At 33.6% G+C, this 18,461-nt stretch overlaps 1 protein-coding gene across 2 annotated transcripts; it reads right to left on the bottom strand.

The window, feature by feature from the left end:
- Positions 1-1,617: 1,617 nt before the first annotated feature.
- On the bottom strand, positions 1,618-16,796 carry KLRF1 (killer cell lectin like receptor F1). 2 transcript variants are annotated; one of them, XM_050746603.1, is made up of 6 exons: positions 16,615-16,796; positions 11,532-11,630; positions 10,530-10,679; positions 4,634-4,773; positions 4,154-4,266; positions 1,618-2,196 (listed from the first exon to the last, which is right to left on the bottom strand). In XM_050746603.1, the coding sequence occupies exons 1-6, from the start codon at positions 16,697-16,699 to the stop codon at positions 2,088-2,090; spliced, it is 696 nt and encodes a 231-aa protein (XP_050602560.1). In that variant the 5' UTR covers positions 16,700-16,796; the 3' UTR covers positions 1,618-2,087. The 2 variants fall into 2 exon arrangements, with proteins under 2 accessions (XP_050602560.1, XP_050602559.1); XM_050746602.1 differs by lacking the exon at positions 16,615-16,796 and having other exon boundaries at positions 11,532-11,726.
- Positions 16,797-18,461: the final 1,665 nt, after the last annotated feature.

The raw sequence follows: 18,461 nt of genomic DNA, 5'->3' as shown, positions 1-18,461 counted from the left end.
CAGAAATAAAATTGATTACATAAAATTCAATAACTGATCATGTTTTTATGATGTTTATTTAAAACGTTGTTGGTCCTTTACTCAAATGTTTTGTCTTTCAGGTGTAAAGAAATTTTCTCTCTTGAGTGACCTATAATTTATGGTAATTTGATAAAATATACTTTTGTGAAAAAAGATAAAACCATTTGGCATTTTTCCTCCTTACTTGATTCTTTCAAAATTTCAAATGTACTTTTTAGTATTCTTATGACAATATGGTTATTTACATAAAGTTATTTCCGTAAGTCCAATAAAATTCTGCCCTCTCTTAATAGTATAATACAATTTAAAAAACATTGGTTACATTACTAAGGCTTTGACTAAAATGTCATATTTAACAATATACATAACATGCTTAACTTTGAAGGTTCACAGCCTTATAATGAGTAAATAAAAACTGTTACTTCCTAGAAGTTTCAAAGACCTTAATACTATAGAAAAAATCTAAAGTTTGTCTTGGTTTGGCTTTCCAGCCTCAAGAGGCTTTAAAATCTGATATTTCTGTATAATGAATGTAGAAAAGAAGTTAGCTTTCTGGGTAAAAAAGCTAGAATACACCTGTTATTAGATCATAACTCTGTACATTATTTCTGAGTTCTTGTTATCCGGAGGGATAGCATTAGGAGAAATAACTAATGTAGATGACAGGTTGATGGATGCAGCAAACCACCATGGCACGTGTATACCTGTGTAACAAACCTGCACATTCTGCACATGTACCCCAGAACTGAAAGTATAAAAAAAAAGAAGAATGTAGCCCCAAGCTGAAGGGGATATTAAGGCCATCTCAGTCACTTCCCAAAATATGCATTAATTACAATGAGAAAATAATAACTTTACAGTGAATTCAAGCAGAAATTACATCAATCATGTGAATGAAATAAATATAATCAATAATGGAACAAATAAAACTGTGTACCACCTAAAAGGATTCAGAGACCAAGCTTCACTACATCACTTCTATGCCATTTCTACCAAGAAGATAAAACCTGAATCTAACCATGAGAAACAATCAGAATATTTCAGTTGAAGAACATTTTACGAAATAATCAACGTGTAGTATTCAAAAGTGTCAAGGTCATGAATGTCAAGGAAGACTCACGCACTCTTCCATATTGAAGGAGGCTAAAGAGATAATAGTCACCAGATGTAGACATTGATTCTGAGCTGGATGCTTTTACTCTAAAAACATTATTTTGACAAATAGCAAACCTTGAAGGAAATTTGGGAATTAGATGATAGTTCTATGTCAGTGTAAATTTGCTGAATTTCATAATTTTATTGTGGTTATGTGGGAGAAAGCCCCTTTTTTGGAAGGAAATACACAAAAAGTATCCAATAACAAATGAAATGTTATAATAAAATGCATCAATTTGGCAAGTAATTCTCAAGAGGTTCAAGAAAAGCAGTATGTTCTTTTTCTGCACCTAATATCTTCTTATAAGTTTGAAAGCTTCCAAATTTGGAAACAAAAGTGCAACATATAAAAATTGTACAAAATATAAAACAACACATTTAACACTTTTACCTAGAAATTCTACTTTTAGGGCTTGTATCATAGAAATAAAGGTGTTACTATTTAAGAAAACATTCAGGATGTTTATTGTAGCTGAGTGCAGAGTATCAGAAGCCTGGAAACAAAGTTAATTCTCTTTGATAAAAGGGTAAAAAATGTATAAATCCACATTATATTTCAACACTTAGAAATAAGAAATTTTGCTTAGGACATTATTAAGAATTTAAAACACAAGATACAGAAAAGCAGGCATAATTTGATCATATTTGGCATAAAATAAACAATTAATAAAAATCCTGGATATGATCACATGAAGTCACCTTGGTTTATACTATCAGGTACAAATTTTGAAGGGTATATTTTAGTCTGTTAACGGGTTGCTCTGAGGCTAGACCAGTGTCGATGACGGAGGGAAAAGAGAGATTTTGGCATTTAATTGCACTTTAAAATCTTACACCTGGAGATTAATATTAGCAACTAATTGGCCAAATAGAGGGATCACTGATTATTTCACTGTGAATTTTGTCAAACTCTAATACTGACAAATCCATTTGAAAACACTACTGCAGGTTTCAGAGTAAATTTTGCTTTCCTTAATGGCAGCGCAGCTGTTTTCTTTAGCTGGTCCCTTTATGAAGAATCTGGGGAAGAGAGAATGAATACTTTGTTAAGCACTGTTGCTGAAGACATCCATTTGTACCTTCTGCTAATATCCTCTTTTGTCAAAATTTCAAAGCATTTGTACATACTTGAGTTGACTAATGATTACAGTAACTGTAACTTAGCCTTGTTAGCTGTGGTTGGTCAAGAGTTGCCAGAGAGTCTGCAACTAACAGAGATGAGAATAAATTTCCCTCCACATTCCCATTCTAGTATTCCTTCTCTTGCCCCATGTAGTTCAGTTACATTAAAAATAAGATTAACTCCATTTGGACAGCTCGCTTAACCTCTCTTTCCTTCTTATATCTAATTGTATAAGGATGATAACAATACTTCATGATATTGTTTAGCATTTATATGAATTGATGTTTGTAAAGAACTCAATACACAAAGCGATCTATGTATGACCTAAATAATAAATTCCATACTTATTGCACTATTTACTTATAATGTAACAGATTAAAAATATTAACAAATTTATATATAAAATAATGTAGTGTTAGTGATACATTCTGATAAATTTGTTTGACCTGTGGAAAAAGTTCAAGAAAGAATCTTGGAAAAGGTGCACATGATCTTCAATGCTTCCAAATTGATAAGGGCAAGTAAGTACTGAATTTTCATATTAGAAAATACACTTTGTCCAAGCTTAGATTTAAATTTTGTATTGAATATATTATGGACAAAAATCTCCAAGCATGATCTAGAGTTAAAACACTACCCTAAAGGGTAGTGTTGAATGGATGTGGCAAGAGGACAAAACAAAGTTTGGCAACTTCACGTCATGTTCAGTGACACAACTCTGCTCTCAGATGACACACATCCATAATTTTATCCTTCAATCCAAATAATGTTTTTATTCACTTTTTATATTGATTATAGTGCAGTCAGATAGAAAATATTTAATATTTAATGATGAAATAGAAATAAGGGGAAAATAATAGCACTATTAAGTTGGTTACTATAATGTACTATTTTTCTATCACTATCATGACAAATTACCACAAACTTAGTGGCCTAAAACAAGGTTAATTTGTTATCTTACACTTATGAGTATCAGAAGCCCAAGATTGCCCTACGGGACTAAGATCAAAATGTCTCCAGAGTCACCTTCTGGATGTACTAGGGAGGAATCTGAGGCCACTTGCGTCCCTTGGCCCATAGAGGTGCTTTCACATCATGTGAATCTCTGCGTTCCACTTCATATCTCCCAATATGACGCTAATTCTGCTTCCTCCCTCTTCTAAGGGATTTGATTGGGACCACCCAGATAATCCAGCATGACATTCCTCTCTCAAGATTCCTCATTTAATCATACCTGCAAAGATTCTTTTGCCATATAAAATAACATATTCACAGCATTTTGGGATTAGAATGTAGACATCTCTGGGGACCATTATCATGCCTACTAACATAGGAATAGGATTTTGAATTTACCTGTTTTACTAATTATATTTTTAATTAAATATTTTATTATAAAATAATGCACACAAAAATATTGACAGAACTTTTAAAATCAATAATTCCATGCATTTGTTCAGAGACTTTTGGATAATCTTGTTCTATGTTGTATATATTGTTTATATTTTAATATTGTGATAATCACATAACACAAAAAATGCACATTGGTTTTATTTTATTACTGAAGATGGCTAAAGAAAGCATTGAGAACTTTCAAAACAGGAGACCGCGTTGATGCAAACTACTTTTCTATATAAAGTGTAAGAAATTTTAAAATCATAAACTACCTTTTTGAAATCCTTTTTCTTTAAAAATAAAATCAAAATATCCATCATTACTCCTGTAAATACTAAATTAATTTTCATTCTTTTGAATTCTGTAGTACCAGTAACTATTTCAGAGTTGAATTTGGTGAACCTGGAGGAGACATATTCTATAACAGACAATAAATCAGATTGCCTTTTAAGACTGACTCACATCTTTGGATCTAGTGGAGAACCATCCACCCAAGTCCATGTCATTTTCAAGGAGGTAAAGTTAAGCCCCATCCATACGTAGTTTGATTGTCTTAGGTTTTTCTGTATAAAAGCCTAAAATGTGGACAATGAGGGACTAAATAAACAAAATATTTCAGCAATTCAGACACACTGAAGATTTTAAATTTTATTGAAAAGAGCACTCTGCATGGGGATTCTTATGATAATCAATTCATATCTTACTTATACACATGTTATATCATATATATGTTACACACACACGCAATTGCAAGTTGAATATACGAATTTGGGCCAGATCCAGCATGAGAAGTGAGGCCCTTGCTTGGAATACAAAATTTAAGACAGTGCCCAAAACTTCATAATCAAAGTAAATGATGATTTAATGCAAAGATGGAAAGATATTTAAGGAAAGCCATTTTCAACTGCAAAGATGCCATAACCCTGACACTAGACCAATTACCATTTCAAGTTCGTCCTGTATGATTAGTAGATGAGATTTTCTTTCCAAACAATACACATAACTGTCACTCCAACTTTTCATCTCATTAGAGAACCAATAACACTTCCCTCGGTATTTGAGCCATTCTGATTGGCATAGTACTACAGAGAAATGTAGAAAACAAAATGAAATTAAAGTACATATGCATCTCTGAAAATTGGCAGTAAGAACAACACTTATATATTGTATAAATAAGAGTTGAGCTACAATAAAATCACTCATAGCAAATTGTCCAGACATAAAAGATGGCCAAAACACAAATGATGGTCCTTGGAAGTTAAGACAATTAATTTAATGAGATGAAGCAAAACCTAGACATAATGGGAATTTTGATGCCAAGATCTATTATATTGACAAAAATAGCATGAACAAAATAAAATAGCTATTTGAGAGATTAGATAAAATGTAATTTGTGTTACTTAGAATTTATCCACGCAAAGTTTTTTTTTTAACTTTTAAGTTCAGGGGTACACGTGCAGATTTGTTACATAGGTAAATTTGTGTCATGGGGGTTTGATGTATAGATTATTTCAACATCCAGGTAGCACCCAGTACCCATTAGTTATTCGTTCTGATCCTCTCCCTCCTCCTACCCTTCACCTTCAAGTAGGCCCCAGTGTGTGTGTTTTTTCCCTCCATGTGTCCATGTGTTCTCATCATTTTGCTCCCACTTATAAGTGAGAACATGCGATGTTTGGCTTTCTGTTCCTGCATTAGTTTGCTAAGGATAATAGCCTCCAACCCCATCCATGTCTCTGCAAAGAACATGATATCATTCTTTTTTATGGCTGCATAGTATTCCATAGTGTATATGTACATTTTCTTTATCCAGTCTACTATTGATGTGCATTTAGATTGATTTTTCTATAGTGAATAGTGCTGCAATGAGCATACACATACATGTGTCTTTACAATAGAATGATTTACATTCCTTTGGGTATATACCCAGTAATGGGATTGCTGGGTTGAATTTGAATGGTATTTCTGTCTTTAGATCTTTGAGGAATTGCCACACAGTCTGAACAAATTTATACTTCTGCCACCAGTGTATAAGCATTCCTTTTTCTCCGCACCCTCACCAGCATGTTAGTTTTTGACTTTCTAATAATAGACATTCTGACTGATGTGAGTTAGTACCTTATCGTGGTTCACATCACTGATCATTAGAGGAAATGCAAATAAAAACCACACAAAGTTTTCAAATCACTCTCCTTGTAGTTTTGTATGTGTATCCCCTTCTCCCTCTTAATATTAAGTAATTAATAATTAAATGATTAAATTATGCCAAGAAAGATAACACTTTATTTTCAACTTCTTTATTTTCAACCTCTTAATAACTGCAATATTATGTAGTTCTTTGATTTTCCTAAGTTAAGGAAAATTAAATTAAATGGAAATATTGAGATTTTTGACATCATATTGAGAAAAAGTGGGATATATATAAAAATATAAATGAAGACCAATATAACTATTTTAACTTATGATCCATTACAATCTCTCTCTTTTTATTTATTTCTTACCATGACTATTTTTCTTCACGTAACATAAAATTCACCATTTTGGCCATCTTAAAGTGCAAATGCAGTGGCTTTTAATACACCCACAATGTTGTACAACTGTCACTACTATCTCATTCCAGAGCATTTGCATTACATATAAACACTAAGTAGTCACTACTCATTTCCTACTCCCACAACCCTGGCAACCACTAGCCCGCTTTATGTCACTATGGGGTTGACTATGATGGACCCTTCATATAAATGGAATCATACAATATATGGCCTTTTGCATCTGCTTTTTCATTCATTCAGCACCATGTTTTCAAGGCTTGTAAAAGTTGTAGCATGTATCAGTACTACATTCTATTTTATGGTTGTAAGAATATTTCATAACACGTACGTAGTGCATTTTGTTTATCTCTTTATCAGCTGATGGACAGATCTCTGAGCCGCTTCCATTCTTTGGCTATTATGAATATTGTTACTACGAACATTCATGTACAAATTTTTGTAAGGACATATGTCTTCCATTTTATTGGATATATACCTAAAAGTTGAATGTCGGGTCATGTGATGATTTGAGGAACTGTCAAACTGTTTTCCGCAGTACTATAAAATTTTACATTTCTACCAGCAATATGTGAGCGATTTATCCACATCCTCACCAACATTTGCTCTTTTTGTGTGATTGTAGCCATCCTGGTGGGTGTGTAGCAGCTTTCCACCCTGGTTCTGATTTCACATTTCCCTAATGAATAATCATATTAAACATCTTTGCAAGTGCTTATTGGCCTTTTGTATAGTGTTTTTTGGAGAAATGTCTACTCATGTCCTTTGCTTATTTTTAAATTGGGTTGTGTTTTTGAGTTATAAGTGTTCTTTATATGTTCTGAATATTATACCCCTATCTGACACATGATTTGCAAATATATCTTTCTCTTTTGGTGTGTTGTCTTCTCCATTTGACATGTTAGAAGGACATGAATTTTGGGAATTCAGAGGTAAAACTTTATGAACTGAATATTTGCATACCCCAAAATTCATATGCTGAAATACTACCTCCCAATATGATGGTATTAGGAGGTGGGCATTTGGGAGCTAAGAACAGATGAAGATCAGAATGGGATTAGTACTTGTAAGAGTCCTGAGATAACTTGAGTCATTCTGCTTTCTGCCATGAGAGATTTCAATGAGAAGCTGGCAGTCTGCAACAGAGAAGAGGGCCCTCACCAGAACCCAACCATGCTGGCACTGTAATCTCAGACTTCCAGTCTTTAGTACTGTGAGGAATAAATATCTGTTGTTTATAAGCAACCTAGTTTATGGTAATTTGCTGTGGCACCCCAAACTAAGACAGACATATCCACATGACCTCATCTAAATCGAATTACTTCCTAAAGACCGCATCTCCAAATCCCATCACATCGGGGGTTAGAGTTTCAATATATGAATTAAGGGGAGGGTACAATTCAGTCCACAGCAACCAAGTAAATGTGAAGGCAAATTGTGATTGATTCTCCTGAAAATTTTTTACTAAATAGAACACGTTAGCTAAGTCTGTTCCCAAACCATTTACCTATGTTTTGAAGGTCATTCATTAAAGCAATTATCCAATAAAGGTGCTCTAATAAAAGGAATAATTTTTCTTAACTCTCTGTAGTCTATAGTTAGCCTTCACTCTCTAGTAGTGGCTTTACACATAGGCCATACCAGGAAGTTAAAAGGCAACATGGTAAAGAATAGAATTCCTTTGACAAAGTCAGCTATAACAGACCACAATCCTGCAGTGCTTTGCCTTGCTTGGTATCTTGGAGTATTTACCACTCACACTGGTGGGGAAGATTAACTGTTTTCCACTATGTGGTGCCCGCCGATAGTGTAAAAGCTTTCCATGAGATCACGTGCTGACTGAGAAGGTCCATTTCAAGGATGATCAAAGGAACAGTCTTGAGGGACAACCAGGATGAAAGCATCTTTCAGCAAAATGGGACCAAATTTAATATTTGAGCAGGGAATTGCCTCTTTAATTTACCCTTCCTCAAAGCTATTCACCTCCCAGAAAAATCACTTTAATTTATGAGTGCTTCCTGGAATAAGAGGAATTGGGGCATTCATGTCTAAAAGTCAGTCAGAGCCAGTCAAAGTTGATTATTTTTTGGAGACTCAACCTCAATTAATTTGGTAAAAGAGTGAATATCTACTAGAAGACACCAGCTTTCATGCCCACCATATCCCTATGTGGGAGTGGGGTCCTGCTACTCATGGATACAGAAGGAGGTGCAGAAGGAAAGATCGCCTCCAGAAGCTAGGGAGAAGCCTGGCACTGTTGTCCTCCAACCCTAGTAAGTATTGCAATTGTTTCATCATTCTACCAGAGATTATCCAACCTGGGACCCACCTGTCTTTTGGGGTCCAATATAAACTCTCTTTTTCTCAGGGCTCACCCTGGACCAGGGGCCTGGCTGTAAGTTGTGTGTTTGGCCTAGCAAAGAGATGGCCTTGCTATCAGTGGTGATTTTGATTCAAGTCAGGTGAGGTGTTATTTGTAGAATTAGCAGACAACAGTAACTGAGTTTGTCTTTCATGAGTTTCCATGAAATCCAGAGCATCTATGGACTCTTGAATTGTTTTAGCAGTAGATATCACTGCCAGTAAAGAAGACTTAGATACCTGCCATGAGGCTACCAAAGGATATTTGTAAAAATTAAGTTAAATATGTTAGCTGTTGTCACATGAGGCAACGTACAATAGTTGGAACAAACAACAGGACTAACTGAAAAGCTTGAAAGGAAAAGCTGGGGGATGAGCTGTTTCAGGAATAAGGACTTTGAAAAGCTCCCACACAATCCTGAAAATCTGGAAGGCCAGGCACAAACCCTGGGCTGGGTGCATGCTCAGAAATCACCTGAAAAGGTCCTAAGATCTCACATCGGACTGACCTTTAAGCTCTGCACACATAAACATTGTGCATATCTATATTTACAGATATACATATGACTATCAATATTTATAGATATAGAGATACATATAAATATGTATGTTTCTATATTTACAGATATACACACACAATGGACTATTATTCACCCATAAAAAGGAATAAAACGTGGATGAACTTTAAAAACATTATGCTAAGTGAAAGAAGCCCAAGGCCAAATATTGTGTGATTCTATTACGTGAAAATCCAGAATAGGTAAATCCGTATAGACTGAAAGAAGATTTGTAGTTGTCAGAAGCTAAATCGGGGGAGAATGGAGAGTGATTTGCTTATTGGGTATGTAAGGGATTTATTTTTGGGAAAAGTTTTTCAGCTAGATAAACATGGTAGTTGCACAATGTTTGAAGGTTCTAAACATCATGAAATTGTTTACTTTTAAAGGTTCAAGTTTTTGAATTGTACCTCAGTTAAAAAAAGGAATAGGAAATAAATATATTATAGCTCAATATACAGTATTTATACCTACTTTAATTAATGTTTAATGACATGTATAGGATTCCATGTTTACCTACCAAAGCCGCCTTAACTTTTCTAAGGTGTTATTGCAATGATACCCAACACAACGACAGACATTAGAGATAGGGAGACAATAAAATATGAGACAAAGCTACAATATCTCTATTGGTTTGGGACGTATACCTGTGAAACAGACACATAAGCCAAATGAATAGAGTATCAATCAGTAGAACATAAAATGTGTAAAATGTTCACGTATGATAAAGGAGGCAATATGAACTAGCAGATTAGAAAAAATCCTTTTATAATAATTATGCATTTATCTGGAAAGTCATAATATATCATCTCATACAATAAAATAAATGTCAAAATTATCAGTTAAGTATTTAAAAGTTCAACTTAAACATTTAAAAATAGAAGGTAATGTTATCAAAATTCTGTATGACTGGAATTTCTAAGCTTAAAAGTCTAAGCTTAAAATCATACTGAGTAACTTTTAAAATATTGACTTTTATCCAGTCTGTATTTCAGAAAAAGAAGAATAAATAAGTGACAAGCAAGAATGGCTATTTACATACTGCTTTTTAATAACAACTAACTTTCCGTATTTGTATGTATCAACTTGATTTTAAATTCCTAGAGGGAAGAGCCTATTTCTTATGTTGTTTTACAATTTTTCTCCCACTGCAACAAGTTTAAAGATATCTGCGCGACAGAGTGATACTCTGTCTCAAAAAAAAAAGAAAAAGAAAAAGAAAAAAAATCTAAATCAAGTTTTGAATAAAAAGTAGATTTATACCAAACCTTTACATGTTAGTTTAATCTATTGCATACCTGTTCAAAAATGCTCAACATTTAGAGAGTCCAAAAGATTAAAACAAGGATAAGCCAAAGCCTTGAGACATACCTGTCTGGTCTGCAGATCTCGAAACACAAAGGTCCTTATTACTTGTATTTCTTCTTGTGCCGTTATTCATTTTTAGGTCTCCAATATCTTCATGCTCGGTGGTATTTGAATGACTTCCTTTTTGGCATTTTAGCAATACTCCCTGAGAAACTTGAATATTTTAAGGTTAGGTAAATATGTTCTCTGTGGAATGTCTCAGAGACACATTCATTGGGATAATTCTGATGATTGGAACAAGAAATAATTGAAGGGATCACTAGGATCTTTTTAAAATTTTCATGTCTACGGATGGAAAGAATTCAAAATCTTACGCAATCAATTCATGTATACAACACATACTTGGTGAGAATTTATTCTACGCCAGACATCCCTATGAACTGGTAATACAATAGTAAATAAAGTCAAGTTTCTGCTCTGGGAAGTGTATAGGCTCTTTTCATCCTTTCTTAATGTTTTGCTGCAACCTCCAATACTGTATTCAGCACATTGTAACATAATTACTTAATACCTGCTTCTCCCACTAGAATATAACATTCCTCACCCTGACTATTCTTTTCTTAAAAGTTTTGGGCAATTTGTAATATTTGGAGTATCGTAGTTGCTCAGTGAATATTTGTTGGACAAAAGGAAAAGCAAACTAAATACAACCTTAGATAAAATGCATTAAAATGTTTAAGCAAAACAGTAAAATTGTATCTATTACCAGTATCTAAGAAACACAGAAAAATGGTTTCAAATACCACACATACACACACACACTCTCTACACATACACTCCTTTCTCCGTATTAGACTGTATGCCACTTGAGGACAAGAGACTTACCTGATTTGATTGCATATTAAATATAGCACCATGTAGTGTACTAATAGAGCTTTATATGCAGTAGCTTCTAATTCAATCTTGGTTAATGTCGTGAAGAATGAATGAATAATTATAAAAAGATTTATAAGAAACAAGTAAACATCTTTCATACTTTTATTTAATTAAGATCTTCTAACTTACCCAATAGGATCAGGGAGATCAAAGCCAAAGCCAGAATACCATTCAGGGTTCCAGATATTCCCAGTAAGATTTTATACCAGTGCAACACCACTGAATAATCTGAGACATTAATCACATGAATTAGTTTAGAAAAGTATGTTTCCAGGAAGTAATATAATAGCAATTGTAATAATAGGATTGTATAATACATAAGGTTGGGTTTCAAAGGATATTAGGCAAACAAAAGCATGAAGGCTAAGTAAATAGAAAAATACATTTATTTAATAATGATAACACTCTGGATGGTCAGAAGCTATGATTCATGTCATATCAAATCCTAAGAAATTGCTAATATTTAACTTTATTAACTTGTGGAAAGAATTTTACTCTATATACTGAATAATTTTCCAACCATTACAGAGACACATGCACTCGCGCACATGCACATGCATTTACAGATAATACATGTATAGCCACATAAACACCTTCTAAATCATCATTAATATAACATTTACAAGTCCTCTGAGCCTTTTTTATTTACTAAGGATGAATCAGAACTAAATATGGCTTTAGGTATCCTGCTATTCTAATCAAAAAAACTCTAAAATCCTTCGTAGGTCATGAATAATATTTCATCTTCTTATTGCATGGTAAACTTTTAAGAACTGTTTTATTTTTCATATATTTACACTGTCAAGTTTAAAAATAAGAGTCCTGGCCGGGCGCGGTGGCTCAAGCCTGTAATCCCAGCACTTTGGGAGGCCGAGACGGGCGGATCACGAGGTCAGGAGATGGAGACCATCCTGGCTAACACGGTGAAACCCCGTCTCTACTAAAAAATACAAAAAACTAGCCGGGCGCGGTTGTGGGCGCCTGTAGTCCCAGCTGCTCTGGAGGCTGAGGCAGGAGAATGGCGTAAACCCGGGGGGCGGAGCTTGCAGTGAGCGGAGATCGCGCCACTGCACTCCAGCCTGGGCGACAGAGCGAGACTCCCTCTCAAAAAAAAAAGTCCTTGTTCAATGATTATTATTCAAGAAACTGCTATCATTGAACAGACATTAGAGAGTCTCATCAGAGGATTTAGGTCTTCTGGGCACTGACTTATGAAATTACATGAATAATTATGTTATACTGAATAAGTGAATATCTGTACTTTGTGAAACACTTTGTCCTTATCAAAGATAATTTATGTAAATCTATCATAATAATTGATAAGAATCCTCTGTTGTAGCTGAAATAATTCTTATTGTTCAGTCAATAAATCAAATTACTAATGCTGAAATTTATATTCTAAATACACTTTAAACCTGGATAAAATAGAGAAACTACATTTGAAGCTGTCAAGCCCTGTCAGAAAAGCACATGATGAACCCTATAGAATTATATTTTATATAAGTAGTTTGCAGGTTTTCTCTTATTATAACATTGTCAAAGATACTAAAATAATTTTATCAGAATTCATTTAATGCATACTACACATTTCTCAGATTGTTTTTGAATTTTTGATATGTTAACTTTGATAAGCAATAAATTCCAAGAAATCAAGCATGGTGTATTAAAAATGTCATATATTTATTTTAAAACTTAAAAAATAATTATCAGAAAACATTAGGAAAAAAAAAGTTGTGGAAGGCAGTTGAAATTCAATCCAGACTCAATTATTTCTCCCAAGCACTACAGGTTGCAGTGAGCCAAGATTGTGCCACTGCACTCCAACCTGGGCGACACAGCGAGACTCTGTCTCAAAAAATAACAATAATAAAATAAAAATAAAAGTAAAAAAATTTTTTAAGAGATGCTGAATAATGGAGAAAGTAACACTTTCATTATCCTGTATTTTCTCCTGTAAGGAAGTGGTTTAATTTAACTTATAATGGTCAAAACACAAGCCTTTTTACCACTCAAAACCAGAAATAATAAAATAAAAAACCAAAATCAGTCTTATGAATGTCTATACAAAAATGTTAAATACATTATCAGCAACCAAAATATATTATAACCATGTTTGGTTTATTCTAGGAATGTAAAGATTATTCAATAGTAGAAAATCCATGTTAATATTATATTAATAAAGTTAAGGAAAAATCTATCATCATCTCAATAGAAGTAAAAAATGAAATTGATAAAATCTTACACCTTTATGTTAAAAAACAGAAATTAATGGATACTTGTTCAATGTAATACTTTTATGTCTAATGAAGCTAACATCTTATTGAATTGAGAAAACTGAAAGAAGCTTTTCTGCTTAAGTCCAGAAAAAGAAAGATATCTCAAATCTCCACTACTTTTTAATATGAAGAGGTAAAATATAACGCAATGAAGAAAAAATATTCTAATTACAGGTAGAAATATTAGAAAAAGAAGGTAAAATTATTTGAAGGTAATGTGAGTACAATCAATTGAAAAAAATACCATAATTCCAGGAACAAAAAATAGTAGCTGCATTTATAAAAATAACATACTAAAATCAGTGCCCTGTATAATCCAGTAACCACTATGAAAACATAGATGAAAGAAATTCATTACTCATGGACAGTTAACCAAAAAAACCAAACAAACAAAAAGAAAACTAGACAGAAAATCGACAAGTGCCCCGACCCAATACAAACAAAACTAAACTAAACTAACTGAAAACTGAATAATATTAATTTGATCATGTTCTTGGAAAAGAAAACGATGTGTCATAAATATAAATTCTCCCTAAGTTGAATGACAAACTAGGAAGTAATTTAGATGTAAAAGCTACATTGGGTTGTTTTATTTTTTGTTATTTGTGGTGAGTGAGCCTGAATAATTTTTTATAAAGTTATTTGGAAGAACAAAAGAGTGAGAATAGCTAAGTAAACACTGAAAATATAGAAATACAAAATGGTACAATTTTATGAAGGGTGCTGGATTTATGCGAGGTGGATTTCTCTGAAAGTAATTTTTTAAATTTTTTAACTTTGTATTTATTTATTTGAGACAGGGTCTCACTCTGTTGCTCAGGTTGGAGTGCAGCGTGGCACCATTATAGATCATTGTAACCTCGAGCTCCTGGGCTCAGAGATCCTCCCGCTTGAGCACCGTGTGTAGCTAGGACTACAGGCATGTGCCACCATGACTGACTAATTCTTTTATCTCTATTGTTTGTAGAGATGGGAGTCTTCATTTGTTGCCCAGGCAGGTCTTGAACTCCTGGTTTCAAGTGATCATCCTGCCTCGGCCTTCCAAAGTGCTGGGATTAGTGGCATGAGCTGCCACACTTGGCCCTTTATTATATAAGTTTGACTGAAAATATGTAAATGTTTTACATTACTATAAAATAAGTTAAACAAAAAGAAAAAAATCATAAAAAATGAAGAACAGGAATCTAACTAGGTATTGCTAGTGTCTTCACTATAGAGAGAGGAATTACTTAAAGTGATTTTAAAGTATTTAATGGTGCATGCTTAATGGAATATATCTTAAGGATTTTTTAAACCTGCAAAACATTTTAATCTGTTTTAACTATCTTATTGTAATATTATTCCTATAGTGATTCTGAAACTACTATATATGCGTAGTGGGATAGAGCAGCTATGTAATTTCTTACTATCCCTGGCAACAAAGATTTTTCAATATATGAGAAAAGATTTACAAATATGCCATCACAAAATTAAGTTATATGAATGAACATCATAACCCCAAGGCTCAAATTGTCAATCTAATTCACATAAGATATGTCTTACCTCAAGCTTTAATAAATATTAGCTAAAGGTACAAGACATAAACATTAGTATGTGTCACTTAAATATCTGGGAGATGAAAATCTGCACATTTTTGCCTCAGAAAGACATTAATGAACAGAGTGTGGAAAAAAGTCTGCAGATAATTCACTACATTTTGTAGTCTTTCAGGTCTAATATCTCTAGTTTCCAAAAATGAAATAAAAACTGAGCATAGGAAGTAAAGACTTGAAAATATGGGACTCTGTAAAAATTGACATGAAAGAAGCAATAAATTTTTTACACATAGCAGGTGTGTAACTCTAAGATGAATCTGTGATGGATGATACTTGCAGAAGGAGTCAAGAGATAAGTAACATTTTCATGGGTGAAGTTATTAAAAGAGAAATATTTAGAAAGCAATAGAACAGAACAGACAGTCTCTATAACTGTGGTTATTTGTGTCTTTAAGTTCTGCTCATCTCTTTTGCCATATCACATTCAGGTGGCATGATGGAATTGCACTATGTATGGAGGGTATGCTTGAAGTAGAAATTAAATTGTTGATTGCTGGTGCATAAACTTTATTTTGAGTCAACCTGGTGAAGAGCATATTTTAAAGTTTTAGAGAAGTTGAATTAAAAATTAGTATTAAAGGCTGGGCGTGTTGGCTCACGCCTGTAATCCCAACACTTTGGAAGACTAAAGCAGGTGGATCACCTGAGCTCAGGAGTTCAAGACCAGCCTGGCCAACATGGTAAAACCCTGTCTCTACTAAAAATGAAAAAAATTAGCCAGGCATGGTGGTGGGCACCTATTAGTAATCTCAGCTACTCAGAAGGCTGAGGCAGGAGAATCGCTTGAACCCGGGAGGCAGAGATTGCAGTGAGCCGAGATCGTGCCATTGCACTCCAGCCTGAGCAACAATAGTGAAACCCCGTCTCAAAAAAAAAAAAAAAAAAGCATTAAAACACCATATTCTCTGAATGATAAGAAGGTGAATGGCACCAAATATTCACTAATTTGAAATTATTAATTTTAATTAAGTGTGCATATTTCCTCAGAGAATGTCCTTAAGAAATTACATCAGACAAGATATTACAAGTAAGCATTAGCTCCACATTGATAAATGGGAGAGAGAGAGAGAGAGTATCTCACAGGAAATTTGTAAGATTAAATGAAGGAACATAGATAAAACACTCTGTATAGTGCCTGCAACTGGTGTTTCTTAAATGGTAAGAGTGGTTGTTATTTTTAAATCATTATTAATATTGAAAGAGAGGGAAGGGAAGAAAGATACAGAGACAGAGAAAGAAAAGCACCCAAATAATGAAACAGTCCGATAACACAATGGAAGAGAATGTGGAAAACTACTATGTTAATTCACACCAATTGAAAAACAAAATTAAATTCCATACCTTTAAATGTAAGTTGAGTTGTTTGGGTAGAAGTCCTTTTCTTTGACTGTACATTCAATGTCATGTACCTTTCTTCATCTTGCATCTTCAGTGTAAGTGAATGTGTGTATATACAAGTATGGTTTGTTTTACTAAGTATAACATGAAATGAGGAAAGAATAATCAACCTGCTGCTAATCAGAGATGCTCCTCAAATCGTCCTTTCACAGTACATACGAGGGTTCACAGTTTCATTTATTTGTGAAAACCTCAGAGGAAATGTTTTCTTTTTACAAGTTGCTTTTCCATGACCTAGATAACACATAATTTCTCAACTGTCCACCACATATTGAATTGAATATTCTTTTGAGTGCTTTACAGATTTCTCTTAATTTACCTTAAAGTCAAGGGAATGGAAATGATACCCCTTTTTGAGGTGAGGTGAATAATATATGGCTGCCTTTTGTTAGAGTCTAAATATTTACATCATTTGAATTACATTCCCTAACATATTGATATTTAATTTAATAATTTGCAATTGTCGAACAATTAAATTGTTTATCCTAAAACAACATTGTTTATAAATCATCCTAATAATTTAACACTACAGGTTGATTTTTTTTAACGTTTAGGTTCAGGGCTACATGTGCAGGTTTGTTATATAAGTAAAATCATGTCACAGGGGTTTGCTGTACAGATTATTTCATCACCCAGGTATTCAGACTTGTACTAAATAGTTATGTTTTTCTGATCCTGCTCTTCCTTCCACCCTCCACCCTCAAGTAGGCCCCAGTGTCTGTCATTCTCCTCTACGTGTGCATGTGTTCTCATCATTTAGATCCCAATTATAAATGAGAACATGTGGTATTTGGTTTTCTGTTCCCCCATTAGTTTGTTAAGGATAATAGCCTCTGGCTTCATCTATGTTCCTGCAATGGACATCATCTCATTCTTTTTTATAGCTGCATAGTATTCCATGGTGTATGTGTATCCCATTTTCTTTATCCAGTCTACCACTGATGGATATTTAGGTTGATTCCATGTCTTTGCTATTGTGAACAGTGCTGCCGTGAACAGATGCATGCATGTGTCTTCATGATAGAAAGATTTATATTCCTTTGGGTATATACCCGGTAATGGGATTGCTGGATCGAATGGTATTTCTCGTTTTAGGTCTTTAAGGAATCACCATACTATCTTTCACAATGGTCGAACTAATTTACACTTGTGTCAACAGTGTATAAGTGATCGCTTTTCTCCACTACCTCGTCAGCATCTGTTATTTTTTGACTTTTTAGTAATAGCCATTCTGACTGGTATGAGATGATATCTTATTGTAGTTTTAATTTGCATTTCTCTAATGATTAGTGCCTATCAGAGGATGGAGGGTGGGAAGAGGGAAAGGATCAGGAAAAATAACTAATGGGTACTACAGTTATACCTGAGTTAAGAAATAATCTTTACAACAAACCCGCATTACACAAGTTTACCTATGTAACAAACCTGCATGTGTACTCCTGAATTTAAAATAAAATTTTAAAAAACATAATATAACCTTTTAAATAAGATAAACTATTAATTCAAAGAGAAAATATTTGACAAATTATCAGAAATATGTTTGTTGCTTAATGACAAAAGTAAAAGAATAATACATTTTTGTGTTATTTTCATTTACTTTTCCTTGCTAAATTGTGTTCTTTAATTTATAATTACAATTTCTTTGGCCGTTATTTGCCACTCCAAATGGATAAGAAGTAAATTAAGATTGATAAATGAAACAAGAAAAGTGTCTATTCATGTCCGTTGCCCACTTTTTAATGGGGTTGTTTTTTGCTTGTTAATTGGCTTAAGTTTCCTACAGATGCTGA

The sequence above is a fragment of the Macaca thibetana genome, chromosome 11 (genome assembly GCF_024542745.1).
Source record: "Macaca thibetana thibetana isolate TM-01 chromosome 11, ASM2454274v1, whole genome shotgun sequence".
Taxonomy (NCBI): domain Eukaryota; kingdom Metazoa; phylum Chordata; class Mammalia; order Primates; family Cercopithecidae; genus Macaca; species Macaca thibetana.
The sequence above is the reverse complement of the archived record's forward strand: the minus strand, read 5'-3'. Positions and strand labels throughout refer to the sequence as shown.

Excerpts from the sequence above, each read along its gene's own strand:
- KLRF1 (XM_050746602.1), bottom strand. The coding sequence starts at position 11,721 with ATGTATTATACAATCCTATTATTACAATTGCTATTATATTACTTCCTG. Across the intron at positions 10,680-11,531 it reads GATCTCCCTGATCCTATTGG|TTTCTCAGGGAGTATTGCTA; the intron begins GTAAGTTAGAAG and ends AAAATATTCAAG. Across the intron at positions 4,774-10,529 it reads GAGATCTGCAGACCAGACAG|TACTATGCCAATCAGAATGG; the intron begins GTATGTCTCAAG and ends ATTTCTCTGTAG.